The 23,025-nt window shown below is 47.4% G+C and overlaps 1 protein-coding gene across 7 annotated transcripts in view; it reads left to right on the top strand.

Moving 5' to 3' along the window:
• The window catches only part of NFYA (nuclear transcription factor Y subunit alpha), a 26,048-nt gene extending 3,451 nt beyond the window's left edge, over nucleotides 1-22,597 (top strand). For 3 of the 7 annotated variants that reach the window (XM_069944737.1, XM_069944735.1, XM_069944730.1), the window contains exons 2-11: nucleotides 10,178-10,272; nucleotides 13,106-13,189; nucleotides 14,748-14,891; nucleotides 16,047-16,178; nucleotides 16,273-16,378; nucleotides 16,605-16,771; nucleotides 17,521-17,694; nucleotides 18,610-18,711; nucleotides 20,362-20,398; nucleotides 20,497-22,597. In XM_069944737.1, the coding sequence (XP_069800838.1) occupies nucleotides 10,195-10,272; nucleotides 13,106-13,189; nucleotides 14,748-14,891; nucleotides 16,047-16,178; nucleotides 16,273-16,378; nucleotides 16,605-16,771; nucleotides 17,521-17,694; nucleotides 18,610-18,711; nucleotides 20,362-20,379 (1,005 nt within the window). In that variant the 5' untranslated portion in view covers nucleotides 10,178-10,194 and the 3' untranslated portion in view covers nucleotides 20,380-20,398; nucleotides 20,497-22,597. The remainder of the gene's footprint in view (nucleotides 1-10,177; nucleotides 10,273-13,105; nucleotides 13,190-14,747; nucleotides 14,892-16,046; nucleotides 16,179-16,272; nucleotides 16,379-16,604; nucleotides 16,772-17,520; nucleotides 17,695-18,609; nucleotides 18,712-20,361; nucleotides 20,399-20,496) is intronic. The other 4 variants (XM_069944731.1, XM_069944732.1, XM_069944733.1 and 1 more) reach the window with 4 other exon arrangements.
• The last annotated feature ends 428 nt before the right edge of the window (nucleotides 22,598-23,025 follow it).

The raw sequence follows: 23,025 nt of genomic DNA, 5'->3' as shown, positions 1-23,025 counted from the left end.
TTTGTCTGTTTGCTGACGACACAAAAGTGTGCAATAGGGTGGATATTCCTGGAGGTGTCAGTAATATGGAAAATGATTTAGCTTTGCTATATAAGTGGACCAAACAGTGGAAATTGAAGTTCAACGTTTCCAAATGTAAAATAATGCACTTGGGGAGGAGGAATCCTCTATCCGAGTATCACATCGGCAGTACTGTGTTGGAAAAGATTTCAGAAGAGAAGGATTTAGGAGTAGTGATTTCTGACAGCCTTAGGGTCTGTTCATACATACAAACTCACTGCGTAAAACTCGCACAGAACTCGCATCAAACGCGCATGAAAGTAGCTGCGTTTTTGTGGTGTTGAACTTGCCTGTGAAAATCAAAACTCGCATGTAAAAATCGCACCAAACACGCAGCGAGAATACACATACATTGACTTGATAGCAATCAGTATCGCTGTGGATATATGTGCGAGAAACTCACATCGATAAATACGCAGCAAATCTGTACGTGTGAACAGACCCTTAAAATGAGTCACCAGTACAACCAGGTGGTGGGGAAAGCAAATCGTATGCTGGTGTGTGTGTGTGTGTGTGTATATATATATATATCAGGAAAGACTTAAAGGAGACCTGTCACCCCCCGTGCCGGGGTGACAGGCTCCCGACCCCCCGTTACAGCCCCCTATACTCACCTGACCCGGGTCCAGCTTCCTGATCCGGTCGGGTCACGGAGATATGATATGAGATATGAGTGCACGAAGCCCGGCGCGTGCTCACAGGAGAGTCCGAAGCTCATAGAGAATGAATGAGGAGTCCGATGCTCCGTCATTCTCTATGGGCATCGGACTCTCCTGTGAGAGCGCGCATCGGGCATTGGCAGCAGACGCTGCTGTATCCTATGGGCTGGCCGGACGATCAGCGATCACCCGGGCAGCCTCCCCGTCGCCCCACCCGCTCGTTGCAGCCACGTTGAATATCGGTGGCAGCGAGCGGGGAACGAGGAGCAAACGAGCGCTGAGAACGCTCGTTTGCTCCTCCAAACGACCCGTGAAATAGGGGCTTAAGACATCTGGCTATTAACTACTTGATGACAGACATCTGGTTGATCTAACCTTCTGCATCTAAGACCCACACCACATTTCCCAGATGAACCCACCTGACTGTCAACAGTAGGAGGGGAAACTCGTTGGAAGACGTGTGACGTCTGTTTGCCTAAGATGATATGGTCTAACTATACATAGTGTACATCATACTAACACTATAAGCTTTGTGTTGAGGTGACTTATAGTGCGTCGCCTCTGATATACTACTACTCCCTGCCTAATATGCTCGATTTTGCACATGTGAGAATGTTCAATCATTCAAGTGCCTAAATACTCACCGACTCTTATCTGAGTGTTTGTATAGTTAATTATGGTGCCTAGTGTAGGGACAGCCCCCTGCACTCGGAATGGTGGGGACGCCCATACAGGGGGACCCTAAATATATGAGCATAGGTAGTGACATTGCAGTACACTCAGTACATATGTGTAAATAATTTGGTTTGTTGGTATTGTTTTGTATGCATAATACTCACCTGATGTAAATAAAAGCTCTTCTCTACACAGGTGTAATGGGTAAATTTGGCAGTTTTCATACCTTATTTTCATCATATTTCATGGTGCTTGTTCAAGTAAAAAGTGATCTTTTATCAACTGCAGACTGTGCTAAGTGGGCATTAGCGCCACTTAGCCCCACCCACAGCGCAACAGTTGGCCCCGCCCCTCCATGACATCATAGACACAAGTCCCACCCCTTCGCTGCCCATCGGTACAGGCGGGCCTAAAGGTCTAGTGGTTATGTGGGCGGGGCTAAGTGGCGCTAATGCAGCGAAGCCCCGCCCATTTAGCACAACCTGCAGTTGATAAAAGATCAAAATTTACCCATTACACCTGTGACAAGAAGTCAGAATGCTAAAAGGGGGCAACAGTGTCACTTTAAAGTGGTTAATGACGTGCTGCAGTCTGTCATTAAAGGGGTAGTGCGGCGGTAAACAATTATTCACAGAATAACACACATTACAAAGTTATACATGTGCCGACTCGTCTCCGATCTTCATGCAGCGATGTCGTCTTCAGACGCCCAGGCCGAATCCCTCCGAGCGTCCTGAGTGCCGGCCGCCCTCTTCAGCGTCATCAGATGCTCAGCCGCTATTGGCTGAGCACAGTTTGGCTCAGCCAATCGCAGCTGAGCAGCCGATGACGTGGCAGAGGGCGGCCGGCACTCGGGACGGACGGAGGGATTCGGCCGAAGACGACATCGCTGACTGAAGATCGGAGACGAGTCGGCACGTGACAAGTGTGTAAAGCGCACCATACTTCCGGGTACACGGGCTGGGGTGGTGGGACACGGGGAAGGGGGCCATTCACAGACATAACATACATTACAAAGTTGTATAACTTTGTAATGTGTGTTATTCTGTGAATAATTGTTTACCGCCGCACTACCCCTTTCAATGTGAGGGCCGGCTGCTCACTGCAGCCGGCCCCCACCTGCTATGAAGTTTCATAGCACATTAGAGACCTAGGACGTAAATGTACATCCAGGGTTGTCTGGTGACAGACTTCCAAAACGTACATTTGCGTCCAGGGTCGTCTAGGGGTTAACTATAAACGGTTTCAAGTGAGCTACCTGAAATCGTTCACCATATTACACAGAACGATAGGCGTTAGTTACTGCAACCGTTTACTCCTTCTAACCGCAGCAAATGAATGAACGGTGTGGAATTTCACTCACCGGTTAGTAAACGATCAAGTAAATGAATGTGGAGTTACAGCAAATGATTATCGATTATTTTAGATTCAGCTCCAAAGATGCGATCAACAACACAAGTGATTTCTCGATTCTTGCCAGCATTCACGTAAATTTGAATGATGTAACGATTTTTTGCATGATAATCCTGCTGTGTTATAGGGCCCTAAGGGGGCATTCACACATCCGCAAGGAGTGGAAAGGAATGGAATGGATTTGTTTCCCGCCCGCCATGTGTCAGTATCATGCCGGCAGCGGGAAAACTCTTTGAATTGCTGCAGCACTATAGTAACAGAGCCGCAACGGTTCAGAGTTTCCCCGCCGCTGACATATTGACACATCATGCCGGGGCGGGGAACGAATCCATTATGTTCCTTCCCCGTTCATAAGGTCTGCAAGTTTGCGGACGTGTGAATGCTTCTTAAGGATGATGACTTTCATCCTCAACTAACCTGATATTAGATTCTCTTTAAAGTAGACCACAATGGACCCTTCACGCTTATACAGTGAAGCACAGTTTGTCTTCTAGGACTTATACTCCAAAAATTAAACTTAAAGCGGCACTATCAGCAGGTTCTTTCGAGACAACCTGCTGATACGCCACAGAAGCCCTTTACTAGGGATGGTCCGAAACTGCCGAGGTTCGGGTTCGTATGAACCCAAACGCTCGGCATCAGATTCCCGCTGTCTGCCCGCTCCGTGGAGCGGGTGGATACAGCGGGAGGACCGCCTGGAGAACTGGGATACAACCTATGGCTATGGCTGTATCCCAGTTTTCCAGGCGGTCCTCCTGCTGTATCCACCCTCACCACAGAGCGGGCAGACAGCGGGAATCATTACCAAGAGTTCGGGTTCTTACGAACCCGAACCAAACTGTGTTCGGACCGTCCCTACCCTTTACCTTAGGAGTAGATTGATGTTATAACCGCTCCTCTGCACCGCTGCATTGTTCTTAAATTTACTAATTGCCCCTATGCAAATTTGGGGATTAAGAGCATTTGGGGTGTCTCCTGGATCAGGGAGCACCACTCCGTCCTGCCCAGTCCGCCCCCTGCGCCTCCTCCCCTCCCATCCAGCTTGCCCAGCCGGCCTTCTCCTTTCCCGCCCAGCCGCTCCGCCCACTATGCATATTCCTATGTGCATAGTGGGTCTTATAACTGTCCTTACAAGCACTCTATCCCTAGCCCAGCGTGCCTGTCATCTGCCAACCTCACCTCCCGGGATCTGTGCTGCCGCAGAGGGGTCTGATGAGGCCTGTAATCCCAACTGAACACGGATGCGCCCCCGTGCACCTCCTGCGATCACCATTGCAACCGGAGACTCTTCCGTGCTTGGTCAGGATTACAGGCCTCATCAGACCCCTCTGTGGCAGCACAGATCACAGGTGTCCTTGCAAGCTTTCTATCCCCAGCCCAGCGTGCCTGTCATCTGCCAACCTCACCTCCCGGGATCTGTGCTGCCGCAGAGGGGTCTGATGAGGCCTGTAATCCTGACCGAACACGGAAGCATCTCCTGTTGCCATGGTGATCGCAGGAGGCACGCGGGGTCGGGATTACAGGCCTCATCAGACCCCTCTGCGGCAGCACAGATCCTGGGAGGTGAGGTTGGCAGATGACAGGCACGGCTGGGGATAGAGTGCTTGTAAGGACAGCCGATTCACAGGCGCAGTTACAAGACCCAATATGCATTTATGAATATGCATAGTGGGCGGAGCAGCTTGGCGGGACGGGAGAAGGCTGGCTGGGCAAGCTGAATGGGAGGGGAGGAGGCGCAGGGGGTGGACTGGGCAGGATGGACGATGCTCCCGTGCCCGGGAGACATCCCAAATGCTCTTAATCCCCATATTTGCAGAGGGGTAAGTAATTTAAGAACAATGCAGATGAGCGGTTATAACATCAATCTACTCCTAGGGTAAAGGGCTTCTGTGGCATATCAGCAGGTTCTCCTGGCAGAACCTGCTGATAGTGCCGCTTTAAGCTTCCAAGTATCTCCCAAGAGTCTAGCTTCACTATATACACTGCTTACAAAAAGTTAGGGACATTTGGCTTGTGGGTGAAATCTACAGCTGACAATGACGTCTCCTACTGTCCATAAGTCGCCTTATTGTCGGCCGAAGCATGGCACCCCACTCTTCAGGAAGGGCAGCCCTCAGGTCATAGAGGTTCTGTGGTGCAGAGTTATAAGCCTCTACAAGGCAACTCAGCTGATTTCAAAGGTTTTCTATGGGATTCCGGTCTTGAGAAATGGCATCCGCCCCATGGGAGGTCCCCTAATTTCCATCAGCCATTCACTGATTATGCTGTGACCTCGATGAGCTGGAGTATTGTCGTCCCTGAAGATTATTATTATTCAAGTAGTGTAGGCTGTCACTCTACATCTCACACAGTGTAAGGCAGGTCTGTATTGCCTAGACACACCTGCCCTGTACACTGTAACACCATCACCACTACACACACCTGCCCTGTACACTGTAACACCACAACACACACCTGCCCTGTACACTGTAACACCATCACCACTACACACACCTGCCCTGTACACTGTAACACCATCACCACTACACACACCTGCCCTGTACACTGTAACACCACAACACACACCTGCCCTGTACACTGTAACACCACAACACACACCTGCCCTGTACACTGTAACACCACAACACACACCTGCCCTGTACACTGTAACACCACTACCACTACACACACCTGCCCTGTACACTGTAACACCATCACCACTAGACACACCTGCCCTGTACACTGTAACACCACTACACACACCTGCCATGTACACTGTAACACAATCCCCACTAGACACACCTGCCCTGTACACTGTAACACCACCACCACTACACACACCTGCCCTGTACACTGTAACACCATCACCACTACACACACCTGCCACTTACCTGCCCTGCACGGTGTAACATCACCACTAGACTTGTCGTGAGCCTCTCTGGACCCCTTAGGGAATCCATGACATACAGGTACATCATTGTTCTGCCAGCTTTAAAGGGAACCAATCACACCGAATATGCCCCTAATGTTAAGGAAACGTGCTGGTACATCATCCAACACGCTTCCCAAACATGCCCCAGTACCCTCCGTACCCTCCTTGGTTATGCCGCAATCTTACATTTTTGAAGTCCCACTCTGTATGGTAATAAGGTGTAAGTAGTCACGGTGGGCGTATGTAGTCATGGTCCTGGGCGGCTGTGAACGCTGTAATCACGCCCAGAGGGGCGTGATTGAAGGAGCTGGCTCTGCCGACGTCACCCGGGGGACTGCGTTCCACGTCGGCGGCACAGCGATGTCTTTAGCATGCCGCGTGTGCGCAGTATGGCAGGAGAAGACACTGATGTTCTGCGCTTGCGCGGCGTGCTAAAGACGTCGCAGCACCGCCGACGTGAACGCAGTCCCCCGGGTGACGTTGGCAGAGCCAGCTCCTTCAATCACGCCCCTCTGGGTGTGATTACAGCGGTCACAGCCGCCCAGGACCATGACTACAGCCGCCCACACCATGACTACATACTTCCACCGTGACTACTTACACCTTATTACCATACAGCGCGGGACTTCAAAAATGTAAGATTGAGGCATAACCAAGGAGGGTACGGGGGCATGTTTGGGAAGCGTGCTGGGCGATGTACCAGCACGTTTCCTTAACATTAGGGGCATATTCGGTGTGATTGGTTTCCTTTAAAGCAAGACCAAGCTCTCATCTGTAGCTGTATACAGCCAGATACATCAAAGCTACTAATGCTGCTATACGTCTCCTGCTTTGATGTATGAGATACGTCCTTGGCAGGGCATATGATCATCACTTAATGATTAATGGGAGGGTCCCACCTTCTGAGACCTCTCCCCTCGATCATGAGAATAAAGGAGGCACAGCCCTTATTTAGAGCTGTGCCTCCACTGATTTTTGCCTGCACCTAATGTGCAAGGAACATGAATGGGTATTCTGGCTCTGAGGTCGGCACGTGGTATTGGTGTGCAGCACTCTGGCTCTGAGGTCGGCACGTGGTATTGGCATACAGCACTCTGGCTCTGAGGTCGGCACGTGGTATTGGTGCGCAGCACTCTCTGGCTCTGAGGTCGGCACGTGGTATTGGTGTGCAGCACTCTCTGGCTCTGAGGTCGGCACGTGGTATTGGTGTGCAGCACTCTGGCTCTGAGGTCGGCACGTGGTATTGGTGTGCAGCACTCTCTGGCTCTGAGGTCGGCACGTGGTATTGGTGTGCAGCACTTTCGCTCTGAGGTCGGCACGTGGTATTGGTGCGCAGCACTCTGGCTCTGAGGTCGGCACGTGGTATTGGTGTGCAGCACTCTCTGGCTCTGAGGTCGGCATGTGGTATTGGTGTGCAGCACTTTCTGGCTCTGAGGTCGGCACGTGGTATTGGTGTGCAGCACTCTGGCTCTGAGGTCGGCACGTGGTATTGGTGCGCAGCACTCTGGCTCTGAGGTCGGCACGTGGTATTGGCATACAGCACTCTGGCTCTGAGGTCGGCACGTGGTATTGGTGCGCAGCACTCTCTGGCTCTGAGGTCGGCACGTGGTATTGGTGTGCAGCACTCTCTGGCTCTGAGGTCGGCACGTGGCATTGGTGTGCAGCACTCTGGCTCTGAGGTCGGCACGTGGTATTGGTGTGCAGCACTCTCTGGCTCTGAGGTCGGCACGTGGTATTGGTGTGCAGCACTTTCGCTCTGAGGTCGGCACGTGGTATTGGTGCGCAGCACTCTGGCTCTGAGGTCGGCACGTGGTATTGGTGTGCAGCACTCTCTGGCTCTGAGGTCGGCATGTGGTATTGGTGTGCAGCACTTTCTGGCTCTGAGGTCGGCACGTGGTATTGGTGTGCAGCACTCTCTGGCTCTGAGGTCGGCACGTGGTATTGGTGTGCAGCACTCTGGCTCTGGGATCGGCACGTGGTATTGGTGCGCAGCACTCTGGCTCTGAGGTCGGCACGTGGTATAGGTGTGCAGCACTCTCTGGCTCTGAGGTCGGCATGTGGTATTTGTGTGCAGCACTCTCTGGCTCTGAGGTCGGCACATGGTATTGGTGCGCAGCACTCTCTGGCTCTGAGGTTGGCACGTGGTATAGGTGTGCAGCACTCTCTGGCTCTGAGGTCGGCACGTGGTATTGGTGCGCAGCACTCTGGCTCTGAGGTCGGCACGTGGTATTGGTGTGCAACACTCTCTCTGGCTCTGAGGTCGGCACGTGGTATTGGTGTGCAGCACTCTCTGGCTCTGAGGTCGGCACGTGGTATTGGTGTGCAGCACTCTGGCTCTGAGGTCGGCACGTGGTATTGGTGTGCAACACTCTCTCTGGCTCTGAGGTCGGCAAGTGGTATTAGTGCGCAGCACTCTCTCTGGCTCTGAGGTCGGCACGTGGTATAGGTGTGCAGCACTCTCTGGCTCTGAGGTCGGCACGTGGTATTGGTGCGCAGCACTCTCTGGCTCTGAGGTCGGCACATGGTATTGGCATACAGCACTCTGGCTCTGAGGTCGGCACGTGGTATTGGCATACAGCACTCTGGCTCTGAGGTCGGCACGTGGTATTGGTGCGCAGCACTCTCTGGCTCTGAGGTAGGCACGTGGTATTGGTGCGCAGAACTCTCTGGCTCTGAGGTCGACACGTGGTATTGGTGTGCAGCACTCTCTGGCTCTGGGATCGGCACGTGGTATTGGTGTGCAGCACTCTCTGGCTCTGGGATCGGCACGTGGTATTGGTGCGCAGCACTCTCTGGCTCTGAGGTCGGCACGTGGTATTGGTGTGCAGCACTCTCTGGCTCTGAGGTCGGCACGTAGTATTGGTGTGCAGCACTCTGGCTCTGAGGTCGGCACGTGGTATTGGTGCGCAGCACTCTCTGGCTCTGAGGTCGGCACGTGGTATTGGCATACAGCACTCTGGCTCTGAGGTCGGCACGTGGTATTGGCATACAGCACTCTGGCTCTGAGGTTGGCACGTGGTATTGGTGCGCAGCACTCTCTGGCTCTGAGGTCAGCACGTGGTATTGGCGTGCAGCACTCTGGCTCTGAGGTCGGCATGTGGTATCGGTGTGCAGCACTCTCTGGCTCTGGGATCGGCACGTGGTATTGGTGCGCAGCACTCTGGCTCTGAGGTCGGCACGTGGTATTGGTGTGCAGCACTCTCTGGCTCTGAGGTCGGCACGTGGTATTGGTGTGCAGCACTCTCTGGCTCTGGGATCGGCACGTGGTATTGGCATACAGCACTCTGGCTCTGAGGTCGGCACGTGGTATTGGTGTGCAGCACTCTCTGGCTCTGAGGTCGGCACGTGGTATTGGTGCGCAGCACTCTCTGGCTCTGAGGTCGGCACGTGGTATTGGTGTGCAGCACTCTCTGGCTCTGAGGTCGGCACGTGGTATTGGTGCGCAGCACTCTCTGGCTCTGGGATCGGCACGTGGTATTAGTGCGCAGCACTCTCTCTGGCTCTGAGGTCGGCACGTGGTATTAGTGCGCAGCACTCTCTCTGGCTCTGAGGTCGGCACGTGGTATAGGTGTGCAGCACTCTCTGGCTCTGAGGTCAGCACGTGGTATTGGTGCGCAGCACTCTCTGGCTCTGAGGTCGGCACGTGGTATTGGTGCGCAGCATTCTGGCTCTGAGGTCGGCACGTGGTATTGGCATACAGCACTCTGGCTCTGAGGTCGGCACGTGGTATTGGTGCGCAGCACTCTCTGGCTCTGAGGTCGGCACGTGGTATTGGTGCGCAGCATTCTGGCTCTGAGGTCGGCACGTGGTATTGGCATACAGCACTCTGGCTCTGAGGTCGGCACGTGGTATTGGTGCGCAGCATTCTGGCTCTGAGGTCGGCACGTGGTATTGGTGTGCAGCACTCTCTGGCTGTGAGGTCGGCATGTGGTATTGGCATACAGCACTCTGGCTCTGAGGTCGGCACGTGGTATTGGTGTGCAGCACTCTGGCTCTGAGGTCGGCACGTGGTATTGGGGCGCAGCACTCTCTGGCTCTGAGGTCGGCACGTGGTATTGGTGTGCAGCACTCTCTGGCTCTGGGATCGGCACGTGGTATTGGTGTGCAGCACGCTGGCTCTGGGATCGGCACGTGGTATTGGTGCGCAGCACTCTCTGGCTCTGGGATCGGCACGTGGTATTGGTGTGCAGCACTCTGGCTCTGGGATCGGCACGTGGTATTGGTGCGCAGCACTCTCTGGCTCTGAGGTCGGCACGTGGTATTGGTGCGCAGCACTCTCTGGCTCTGAGGTCGGCACGTGGTATTGGCCGCTTAATCAAACAGCAGCTAATAAAGGATAACATTTGATGAACTGCTACATCATAGAAGAACCACATGGCCACGCTTATAAGCCATACTTACAGGTCTACAATGTTTGTGTCTGCCATTATTTTAATCATTCTTTTACTATCTGTGATAGATACTCAGAGACTGCAGATGGAACAATACACAACAAGCAGCAATGGCTCTCCAGAACAGATTGTGGTTCAGGCCGGGCAGATCCAGCAACAACAGGTAAGATCCTGAACTCGTACATGGCTCTATATCATTGCGATTGACTGGTATGGTGAACAGTGTCAAAGTAACATTGAAAACTGCATACATTGAATGACTGGTATCCATCCGTGGTGGCGTCGGTCACGCATGCTGTGCCCTTTAGCCAATAAGCTTTGCAGCTTGAGTGCATGGTTCCTACCTTACTGGATATCATTAAAGAGACTCTGTCAGTAGGTTTATGGTGTCCTATCTCAGGGTAGTATATACTAGTGGCAGAGAAGCTGAACAGAATGATGTATCACTTACATTGTTCTGTGCAGCTGATCCAGAGATCTCCTCCTGAATAACATGGACAATAAGTAGTCCTCTCCATTATGTGTGTGTGCTCAATAGTCCTGGATATTCATGAGAAGCAGAAAACTCCACCCACCAGCTGCTGATTGGCAGTTATTTATCCATGCTGTGTATAGGCAGTCAGTTGTCATTCAGCAGCTGGAGGGCGGAGGGGTGTGGCAAGAATCCTATTCTCCTGCATATTAGGAGAACGGCTGAACAGAATGATGTCAGTAATACACCGATCTGTTCAGCATTTATATGACTAGTTTATGTCCTCATTTAAGGTGGCATAAACTTAGTGACTGATTCCCTTTAAAGAGTTTTTGTTTGCTTTGTGCTGCAGATTGACTGCTGTCTTATATGAAGTATAGGCAGACTGCTGACAATCAGCATCTGGTGGGCAGAGTGAGCAGATTCTCATCAATATCAAGGACTAAAGAGCGCTTGCACAGTGAAGATTTAAGAACTGCACAGAATGTTTACAAGTGATAAAATGGTTTTAATTGGTGTCTCTGTCAATAAGTTAAGCTGCCTGGAATGTGGCAGTCTCTTTAAATGGTGCCTAACACTTGGAAATATAATATACTTGGTATGTTGCTGTGACAAGCAGCCTGCACCCCACCAATCAGTCCATTTTACCCAGGAACACCAATCTAAAGGGGGTCAGTATGATTATATGCAGTTTATATCCCCTACGTTTTAGGTTTTAGTTTTACTACTTATGTGAAATATCAACATATTTTATAGGGGAGAGACCAATCTTATTACACAATGGGGGAGATTTATGAAAGGGTGTAAATATACACCTGGTGTAAGCTGCGCACAGCCACCAATCACAGCTCCTCTTATTATATTTTACCAGAGCTGAAAGCTGAGCTGTGATTGGTTGCTGTGGGCAGTTTACACCAGGTGTATATTTACACCTTTTTCATAAATCCCCCAATATGTTGCGAACTTGTATGTACAGACAACTTATTTTTTGTACAGTAACATAGTAAATAAGGTTGAAACAAGACAAGAGTCCATCAGGTTCAACCTAGGGAAATCCTACTGTGTTGATGGCAAAGGACCAAAATCCCTCAAATTGCAAATCAGCTTTTTTTTTTTTTTTTTTTTTTTTTTTTAAATTCAGACCACGATTCTTTTGTGCTGTAAATTTGAAGGGTGTCCCGCAAGAAACAAGCCTGATATGGCTGAGAATGTGGTAACCTGACAAATCACTAGGTATAGGTTCCCATTTAGTGTTGGGCAAACTTGCCCGCACTGTTCAGGTTCAGCAACGTTCTCCGAACCCGAACGCACAGCATATGATTCCTAGAGTTTGGAGAGGTTGATGCCATCCTAGGGAGTCCTGGAATACATAGATACAGCCTTAGGCTGGGTTCACACTACGTATATTTCAGTCAGTATTGTGGTCCTCATATTGCAACCAAAACCAGGAGTGGATTAAAAACACAGAAAGGCTCTGTTCACACAATGTTGAAATTGAGTGGATGGCCGCCATATAACAGTAAATAACAGCCATTATTTCAATATAACAGCCGTTATTTTAAAATAACAGCAAATATTTGCCATTAAATGGCGGCCATCCACTCAATTTCAACATTATGTGAACAGAGCCTTTCTGTGTTTTTAATCCACTCCTGGTTTTGGTTGCAATATGAGGACCACAATACTGACTGAAATATACGTAGTGTGAACCCAGCCTTAGGCTGTAACACTCTCAACACTATTCCCAAGTGTGTCTTTTCAGGTGATTTTTCAGAAAGCTCTTCCCCTGTGTGTATACCTGAGGAGCAGCACCATATCTGCCCATTCTACCACTTGTATATGACAATTCTGCCCTGGTTACCACTTTGTAAACTCCTAGGTGTGTCGGCTCTCCCTGTGCTCAGCTACAGTGTGGATACAGACTAGCTTCTGTGCTGGTTCTTACTATTGGTTACACGTTCCGTGCCAACCTGTACATACAGACGGTGTGTAATGGACTGGAGTTCGGAGTTCCCTGCATCATGTATCATGCCGGGAACCCTCTGCCCCTCTCCCTTCATAGACTTGTATGGGCAGTGTAAGCCTCTCTCACTATGATGTCAAATGTTTTAACTTAAACCAGTTTTCTTTAGTGAGTATAGTATAGTAGAAGATGGCACTCTGTAGGTTAGGAGGTGCTCATGGTAGGTGTAATCCCAGAATAGTAGGAAAGATAAATCCTGCAATGCTTATTTATTGGTGCAAAACAAACAAGAATATGGAGGACGCTGTTTCGGCTAACATCAGCTCCAGCTCAATAGCTGATGAAGGGGAGGTTAGCTGAAACACATCCACCATAATCCTGTTTGTTTTGCACCAATAAATAAGCATTCCTTGACTTTATGAGTGCCGGGATCTGTCTTTCCTCCTTTAGTAACCCCCCCCCCTTACCAGTAAATGATATTGAGCAATGTCTCTTCCTGCGCTGGACTCTGCACACTCTCATGGTCCGGCTATCTCTTGTTGTTCCCTTTTCTTCTCTTAGTCTGGTGCAGTTACTGCTGTCCAGTTACAGACTGAGGCTCAGGTGGGAACGGCCTCTGGACAGCAAGTACAGACCCTCCAGGTAGTTGTGTCTGACGAATGCAGGAACGTGTCATGCAGTCTGTCATCGCTCCCTCGCTCTTGTGTATAAGCATGGCCATATTGTCTGTGTATAAGATGCATGACATTGTACATGGCACGGCCAGCATGGTTTATGATCTTCTGCTTTTGGATCCTGCATGGTTCATTCTGCATTTTCCATCTCTGTACAATTCCCATTGTAATGCTTTGTCATGGCTTTTTTTAATGGATTCTCTTAAGGTGTACACCCATTTGGGACACGGGTAATGCCATCAGTTTCCCCTAGATGCGGGTCCCACCTCTGGAACCTACATTTATCTGCAGACCAGCAAGTTTGTGCAACTCCCATTGACTGTAATGGTTGTTACTCAAACTGCACAGGCCACGAGCTACGTTCTTTATGTAATTTAAAGGGAGGGTGTTGCCTACATTTTCTGTTACTGATTAGAGTCCGATACTAAAACTTGTTCTTTTATTCTAATCGGTTTCTATTTTCTGACTGTAATTTTTTTACATTTTTTGCACATTGTTATGGGGGCGGCCATCTTGCCTGAGCTGTTCTTAACAGCATTTAGTGACATGCTTTACAGAAGGACTCATGGACATAGACGACAATAGACAGACTCTGTCCCCTTGGGATGAATGTGAAACATCACTGAGCGCACTCTGTGACCTGTGAAGAGGTCATTCCACAGGGAGCTGCTATTGTGTCCTCCTATCTACATGACTCTGCAATGCTGTACAGATCACTTTACAGCAGCCTCCCCTTATCACCACAGACACAACAGGAAGTCTCAGCTTAGTTTTAGCCACTGGGGTGAGAATGAGAACTGACTTCCAGCTGGCATAGAAATCACCAGGACCCTGAGACCCCAGCCCTGTCAACCCTACAGATAGATCGGTCACTACTGACTGCAGCAGTGACTGGGTTGAATTGCATCCACAGTTCACATTTGGACAGTGCAAGTGCAATCTGATGTCAGATATAGTTGTCATTGGTTAAAGGGGGCGGTTGTTCTGATATACGTGTAGTAGCAGAGTGGCCTGCACCCTGAACACAGGAAATGCTTCCCCTCGGCACAGAGCCCTGTGACAGCGCCAAGTGAGCCAGGAAGGTAAGTATAGGTTTTCTGTTGTGTGTTTTGTTTTTTTTGTTTTTACCTCTTGATGACCGATGAGATGGCGACGATTAAGGGTCCTTTATTCTAGGCTTTTTTTTTTTCCACACCCCTTGCCGGACCCCCACTTTATCTATACCAGGAAAGGAGAAACCTCCATTCCTGGTAGATTAACCCTGTGGTCAGATCGTGACATGTAAACAGTCTGGTATACTGTACTTGCTCATCGGCTTCCAGGTGACACGATCTCCGGTGTCAAATGGTTTCTCTGGTGGTTGGGTCCACAATTTATGTCATGTTACATTTTTTATTCATATTTATGTATTTGTTTACCATCTCTTTGAACTCATTAAAAAAAAAAAAATTTCTTTTGTTAATAGTTCCTTGTTGCTCTGCTATTACCATTACAGCAATTTATATAACACCGGGTTCCTTCCTATTCAGGTTCAAGGCCAGCCTCTAATGGTACAAGTCAGCGGGGGACAACTGATCACGTCTACTGGTCAGCCAATAATGGTTCAGGCAATGGGCGGGCAAGGTCAAACTCTTATGCAAGTACCTGTATCTGGCTCTCAAGGACTTCAGCAGGTAGGTTTTATAAATTACAATTTATAAAGCATAAAACATTAGCAGGAAACCTTAGGCTGCGTCCCTAGGGCGGCGTCTAACTTCTCCCGCCACTGGGAGTCAAATGCCAGACTCCCCTAACCTCCCACTGTGAGAATACATAGTGCCATAGCCTTAATATTAAAGAAGCCATTGTTGCATTGAAGTCACATTGAACAAGCAACCTTGGTTTACCTCTCCCCGTGTTTCCCGAGTTGTGATGATGTCACGACTTGGGGGGGAGGGCGTCCCAGCTGATGGACAGCTTGCTCAGCCAATGAGTGACTGGAGCCACGTCTCACCCCAGTCACTGACTATCTGAGCGGCCAGTCCAGTCCATCAGCCAGGTCGTGATGTCAGCTCTGCCCGGCGGGGGTCCCGGAGCGGTGAGGCACTGGACCAGCCTTGTCCCTTAACTTTACCAGGGGTGCCCAAACATTTGTATACCACTGTGTGTCTGGGTATATAAATAATATACAGTGGTACCTTGGTTTAAGAGTAACTTGGATTAAGAGCGTTTTGGTTTAAGAGCTCACAGTTTTTCAAAAATGTGACTTGGTGTAAGAGCATTGCTTTGGTGTAAGAGCTCCCTGTACTGGGTGGGAGCGCGAGTGGAGGAGGGGCATAGTCTGCATAGCGGGGTCTACAGCCCTGTACTCTGACCCAGGAGGTCTCCCTCACCTTCCAAATCATAGCAGATCCACTTCAGGCTGGGGCTTACATCAGGGGACAGGACTGTGGAGGTAATCTCTCCATAGCTGTAACCCCTCTCTCCCCGGACAGAGTGCTGCATGTATGTGCCCACATCTGTCCTGCTCATTCCTTCATGCTCCCTGCAGTCTCTGTCCGCCCTTGTGTTTCCCATCCTCTCCATTACTGTACAGTAACTTATAATATCACATATTCTGCTGTTTCTGAATGTTTGTTTCATTTGTTTTACATTTTATTCAGAATAATAAATCATTATTTTTTAGGTATGGAACCAATTGTCTGCATTTCTATGATTTCTTATGAGAAAATTTGCTTTGGTTTAAGAGTGGATTTGGATTACAAGCACGGCCCCGGAACGAATTATGCTCGTAATCCAAGGCACCACTGTATATATATATATATATATTTTTTTTTTCCCCCTAACAGATTCAGCTGGTACAACCTGGGCAGATTCAGATCCAGGGAGGACAAGCTGTTCAGGTGCAGGCACAACAGGGTCAGCCCCAGCAAATAATCATCCAGCAACCCCAGACTGCGGTGACAGCCGGACAGAGCCAGGTACACAGGCCATTCATACACAATACTCTCAGATTCGGACTTCTTATGCCTGGAACTCTTTGCATTAAGTGAACTTGTCTTTGTTCCGGTCCAGGCGCAGCAGCAAATAGCTGTTCAGGGTCAGCAGGTTGCACAAACAGCTGAAGGACAAACCATTGTTTACCAGCCAGTCAATGCTGATGGGACAATCCTGCAGCAAGGTTAGTGAAGTCTTCTAAGCTGTATATGTCAGTCCTCCTCTATCATTTCCTCCTCCTCCATGATAATGCACGTCCCTCACCAGTTGTCAGTGACTATAACCTTAGCTTCTGTGCCATCTCTGCTAGTCTGCTTATCCATGGTGAACACTAGAGGTTCCCAGGAATTAATTATGTCACCTCCCTTTCTTTGTCCCTCTGTTTCCTGTTTTTGTGTTATTTCCTAAAGTGACAGTCCCTGTTACAGGAATGATTACCATCCCAGCAGCAAGCTTGGCCGGAGCCCAGATTGTGCAAGCTGGAGGAAACACCAGTACCACCAATAGTAGCCAGGGAACGGTGACGGTTACCCTGCCCGTGACGGGAAACGTGATGAACTCTGGGGGTATGGTTATGGTATGTACAAGTGTGTGTGTGTGTATAATATATAATTAATTAGTCGTGGTCCAAGGTTTTGTAGCTGCTGTTTTGGGTCAGGTGGTCCCTCTTGCCCCGCTCTTACCTCCTTAATGTTCCTCTGAAAACCATGAGGAAACACCAAGCAAGGCTATTCTTGTATATTCTGACTGCCTTAAAGTGTTTCCTTTCCAAGTACTGGAAACAACGCCTTATCCCATCAGTGATTGAACTTATTAATCGTATACAGGATATTAGGAGACTACATACCCCTGCGTCCCAGGAGAGTAGAGTAGACCAGACCAATTTTTAAAGGTTTGGGCACCCTGGGATGCCTATTACGAGCTCTCACACTCCACTCACTGACGCCCCACACTACATGTTGTTTTGTCCTTTTGTGTCTGTCCTGCCTTGGTCACCTCCTCTTAGGTAGTTTGTTTTTATGTTCTGTGTTCACTGTTAGTTTATAAAGGCCCAGTGGGCCCCATTAGGCTGACCTGCCTATGTATGCACAAAGTTTTTTGAGAATGATGCCTGCAAGAATGTTGTGAACTTTTTATTATTGCTGTTTTTATGGTCGGACCTCGCATACATCTTGCGGGTGGTCTGCCATCTTTTGCAAAATTACAGTTCTGGATAGCCAACAAGTTTTGTACACCTTGATTCTTTTTATTGTACTTTCTTGTAAGCTTTGATAAAATTGCAGAAATAAACAATTTATATAATAAATTGGTCTTTTGCCTATTTAGATGGTACCTGGTGCCGGTTCTGTCCCCGCTCTGCAACGAATCCCTCTACCTGGAGCTGAAATGCTAGAGGAGGAGCCATTATATGTAAATGCCAAGCAATATCATCGAATTTTGAAGAGGCGCCAGGCAAGAGCCAAATTGGAAGCTGAAGGCAAAATCCCCAAAGAGCGGAGAGTGAGTAGCTGTGTGTGACAAGGCCAGTAATGGTGACAGGACATGTGTAATATGGCAGTACACAAATGCATATGTTTCAAAAGGCCGGAACCTTATAGGGGTTGTGTGGGCAAAGGACTTTTTACCATATGCTGAGGGAGAGGGTAATGGAAAATAATAAACCACACTTATCTCCCTTGCTCGTCCCTGGGGGGGTTAGGGAGTTTTAAACCATGGATGGAGCCCCTCCCCTATGACACTCTACCTGGCAGATAAACCAGCAGATCTCATGTAAATAAAGAGACCCTTTTCAAATATAATCTCAGTATCACAGAGGCGGGGACAGTATCACAGAGGTGGGGACAGTATCACAGAGGCGGGGACAGTATCACAGAGGGGGGGACAGTATCACTTAGTCACATGCTGCCACACAAGGGCTTATTATCTTCACGTTAGTGTTATAGACTTAACTCAGTTGCTCTTTAGATGACAAGTTTTAAGGAAATAAAGTCCATGGGGGAGATTTACCAAAGGGTGTACAATTTAGACTGGTGCAAACTGCCCACTGCAACCAATCACAGCTCAGCTTCCAGCTCTGGTGAAAGAAAAGAGGAGCTGTGATTGGTCGCTGTGGGCAGCTTGCACCAGTCTAAATTTTACACCCTTTGATAAATATCCCCCCAAGTCTGTTTGAACAATCAGCATTATTTTCTGCAATTATGTCTACACAATATGTGGAAAGAAGTATTGGGCCCCAAGCCTCTGTATCTAACTGGGCTTCTAGCGTTTCCCTGCAGGTTCGGACACTGCTGAGGTGCCAGCTCAACCTCCGCTCCCATTTCTTAGCCAGTAGCTGGAAAATGTTGCCGATAAGTTGTGTTTTTTGTTTTTTTTAATAATGTATTTCTTCTTTTTTTTTCTTCTCTGTTCTCTTAGAAATATCTGCATGAGTCACGTCATCGTCATGCTATGGCCAGAAAGAGAGGAGATGGAGGACGCTTCTTCTCCCCAAAAGAAAAAGAGGGTCATCACTTGCAGGTAAATATTAAAGGGGTATTCCTTCCAAGAGCAAAAAAAAAATGTTATGCTCCCAAACCTAGCTGGTCTTACTCGCCAAGTCTCCCTGAGTATGTTGAGCCGTCTTTCTAGCTGCTGCCATTCCTGAGTTACAAGTTTTTCTAAAAGATGGTTTATTATCAAGATAGGAAACTACATTTCCCATCATGCAATGCTTTTGCCTGATGTTTTATTTTGTGGAGCGTTGTTGTACAGTACACACCATGTCTACTGCAGCCAGTCACTAGCCCAGGCTGTCACATGCCATACAGGCCAACATCATCGGGGTCTATGGCACATGACAAAACACCACGGCTTATAGAGTGGCAAGGGATTCAGGGTGCAGGTGATGGGTCTTTGCTCTATAACACTTCCTGCAGCTGCTCTATGAATTCTTCTGCTGTTTACATGAGGATCTCTATAATGTTAGGTCTATCTGCCTATTACACACACAGATTGTCTGACAGAGAGAGCCCCCCCCCCCCCCCCCCCGGATGATGTCCATTTAATGCAATAGAATTTTATGAAAAGGGGATTGCCATCAGGACAATAAATCTATAGATCTAGTATCTTGTTGGTGCATCACTCAGGGGCATTAAAGAGGTATGGGGCACAAAATAATCTTCCGAATATTTTTTATATTTTTTTCCTGCGTCGTGAATTTTTGTAATATACTAATAAAATGCGATGGTAGTTTTACTCACTTCAGTCACACTGACTTTTGGTTATGCAGCCCGTATAGTGGCCAAAGTCCCTGTCTGGCCTCAGCCTGCTTCTAACTTTAAGGCTGACTAAATCATTTCCAGCACTTATTTCATTATTTTTTTTAATTATGATAAAAATACCATGATTAGTGCCATTTTACCTGCAGTCAGATTTCTATGAATTTAAATGTCATTGGTTGCTACGGACTAATTAACACTTAATTTGCATTGTAGCTCTGCTCTCTTGTGCCACCTACTGGAGGCAGCACCCATACATATCAGTGCTTGACTCCTTAAAGTGAATGTCAGCAGAAAATGACCTAGGGTAAACATACACAAGAGTTTATGGGGATATTTTTTCGAGTAGCAAGAAGAGACAATAGCACCGATGCTTCCACCAGATCTATGAATGGATAACTCTCTCTTTTTCTCATACGAAGGGGATGTATCTGTACTTTTGCTTGACTGAATGTTAAAGTGTATCTGTCGTTTTGAAAAACTTTTCACATATCATAGAGACGTGTCTAAAGTTTTGGTCAGTCCTGGCCTGAGTGTTCATACCTGTACTTATCAGGAGAAGACCATTCCGTCACGTGATCAGTCGGGCTCCTTCTGATTGTGTATGTAAGTCTATGGAGCCTGACTGATGTCACTTGACACAGAGCGGAGAGTGACTGTGCTGCAGCACGGCCCTCTCCTGGTTCATTCTCGTGATCCGTACAGATTTAAACACTAAGACCCGGACCAAACGAAACTTTTCACATATCTCTATGACATGTCATAGGTTTTATAAAACGACCGGTACACTTTAACCTACCATTGGACGCCCCAGTTCAGTACTTGGATTACGTTGTTGATGCTGTAATGGTTTATATATACACAAACATCTCTACATAATCACTACATAATATATATTTTCTTATTTCAGGACGTGGAGTTTCATTAAAGATGGAGCCGATGTAACGGTAAAAAAATACTTCTATGTTTTGTTTTAATTTTTTTTTTTTATAGGTTTTATGTTTGTATTGTTTAGCTCAGTGTTCTTCTCCTTCTCTTTCCACAGGATTCATCTCAGGGAAGAGATGTTTACACAGACGATGCAACCATTCTGGCCCCATCCTGAACACAGCAGAGATGAAGCCGGAACTGGGATATTAGAACTTCCACTCTTTGTCAGATCTATAACCTTCCTTGAATACATGTTTTATCAGAAGGAGCCGTGCCCTTACAGCCTCCCTGTCATTAAGGTCTCCCATTTATCAGTTCCATTCAAATGTTCCACCATGACTACTTGTTAAGACTATTACGCGTTCTGCTTTACTACTAGCACTGTATATACTGAGATCCGATTTGCCGTCAAAAAGGAAATGCGTACTTAATGAAAATGAACTAAAAGTTAAAGTTTTTAATATTTAGGTATATGGGTTTTCCTAAAAGATTTTTTAATTAATGAACACATGGACATTTTCTCAGCAAGAGAGATCGATGCTTCTGGTAACTACAACCTGTTGTATACATTTTTGTACAATTTCTACCAAAACTCACATTTCTTCTTTTTAACCTGGAGAAAATGTTTAAGCATCTATTTACAGACTTTATTATTCCTAAAGTTTAGACGGGGTGAAAATATCATTCATCAAATGCAACAAAGCGTTTAACGGACGACATTCATCAACATTAGTGCAAAATTCATCCTCCAAGATGGAATGAAACACTCATGTAATAATAAAAAGTGAGCCCTTGTTTCATCCATGAAGAACTGGGTGCCCTTGGGAGAGGAATTAAAGGGGCTCTCCAGCCCTGCAAAAACATAGCCGCTTTCTTCCAGAGACTGCACCGCTCTTGTCTCCAGTTTGGGTGCAGGTTTTCCATTTCATTTCCATTGACGTGCAAACCACACCAGACCTGGAGACAAGAGCGGTGCTGTCTCTGGAAGAAAGTGGCCATGTTTTTGTAGCGCTGGATAACCCCTTTAAATCAAGCGTGCACCCAGTGCAAAGTGCTGCAGGTTTATAAAACCAACCGTCGCCACTGGACTATAAAATGCTGGGATAGCAAAAGCTGGGAGTCTTCTGTGACGGCCTTGGTTATACTCCTGACTAGTTATAAATATAATTGATGGTGATAAAAAAGGCCCCAATTTGATAGCCATTATCCTAGTATATCCTAGCAAAAGCATCTAATAGATCGGTAACACAACCTCTCGGATTCCCCATAGTATACTAGCATATGTCTACATGTAGGGTTTTGTTTGCATTTTGGTCACTGCTGTAATTTGCTATTAATAGTCAGAGGTCTATTGTAGTTCGTAGGGATGAGTGAATTTACAGCAGGAATGAAGCGAATGGCTTTGTTGGGATTGGCAGGCGGCTTGTCAGGCTTCTGGCTTTGAACTCTGTGCTGCTCTGGGTGCCGGGAAAGCTGATCCAGTCCATGGAAACTTCTCCCAGTTCTCCCAGACCAAGCTTTTCCCAGCACCCGGACGATCTAAACAAAGCGATTCGCTTTGTTCCTGTTGTAAATTTGCTCATCTCTAGTAGTGAACTGTTTTCGTTCATAAAAGGCGGATGTAAAACTTTCTGCCAGGACACGATGAACACATATGAAATGCCACCAACATTTCCATTGAAAAAACTAACATCATGCAGAAATGTACAGTTATTGAGTGTAACTCTGTTCAGACTGGTGTCCTCAGTGACATAATGTTGTAATATAGCCGTCTCTAGGGCCCTCACATAGAGTAGTCTGACCAGTTTTGATGCCACCGAGGAGGTTGTTGAAAACCCTGATGTAATCTGAACAATACGTGACGGATGTAAAATCCAGAAAGTTTTCTTTGTGTATATCACTATAGGATTTGCATGTGGAAATGTTATATTTCTGACATTGTGTATGTCTGGAGAGTTAGAGCAGACATAAATTATGAATTTGTTACTTAACAAAATATTTGTACATATTTTTTTTTTATTGTATATGATATTTTTTCAAATTTTTCTTTTTGTTCATTTTTTTTAATTAGCTGTATTTGTAAGTACTGTGTACCTTGCCCAGCTAATAATAAAACCTTTATAAACCCACAGAAATAATCTCCTCTTTGGTTCGGTTTCTATTAGCAGATGAAGATGTACCACAAGGCCATTGATAAAAACTAAATATATTCCTCAGATTTTTACTGCTGCCTGTATTTTTATATATGGTATAAAGTATACTAATGTGGATCGGCCCATGCCCAAAGGACCTGGTATATACAGTTTGCATGTGCGTGAGAAACTTAAGCAGACTATAGTATATTATCGAAATGGTTTAAAATTAGACATGAGCAAAATTATAGAATAAAGTGATGCTCTGTTAACTCAGCGGTCGGCTTATCAGTCCGCTGCCTCCGTACCCCATGTCACTCCAGGGGACTGGGAAACTCGGAGACGTTTCCTAGGACTGTATGCAGCTTTTCTAGGCACCATCAGAGTGAAAACTCAGGGAGCGGAGCAGCACTGAAAGGCAGTCGGCGTGATGAGTAGAGCACCGATCAATGAGTAGAGCACCGATCAAACAAAGTGCTTCAATGAATAGCGGCCGCACAAAACTGACATGT

Source organism: Dendropsophus ebraccatus, chromosome 11 (assembly GCF_027789765.1).
Source record: "Dendropsophus ebraccatus isolate aDenEbr1 chromosome 11, aDenEbr1.pat, whole genome shotgun sequence".
Taxonomy (NCBI): domain Eukaryota; kingdom Metazoa; phylum Chordata; class Amphibia; order Anura; family Hylidae; genus Dendropsophus; species Dendropsophus ebraccatus.
The sequence above is the reverse complement of the archived record's forward strand: the minus strand, read 5'-3'. Positions and strand labels throughout refer to the sequence as shown.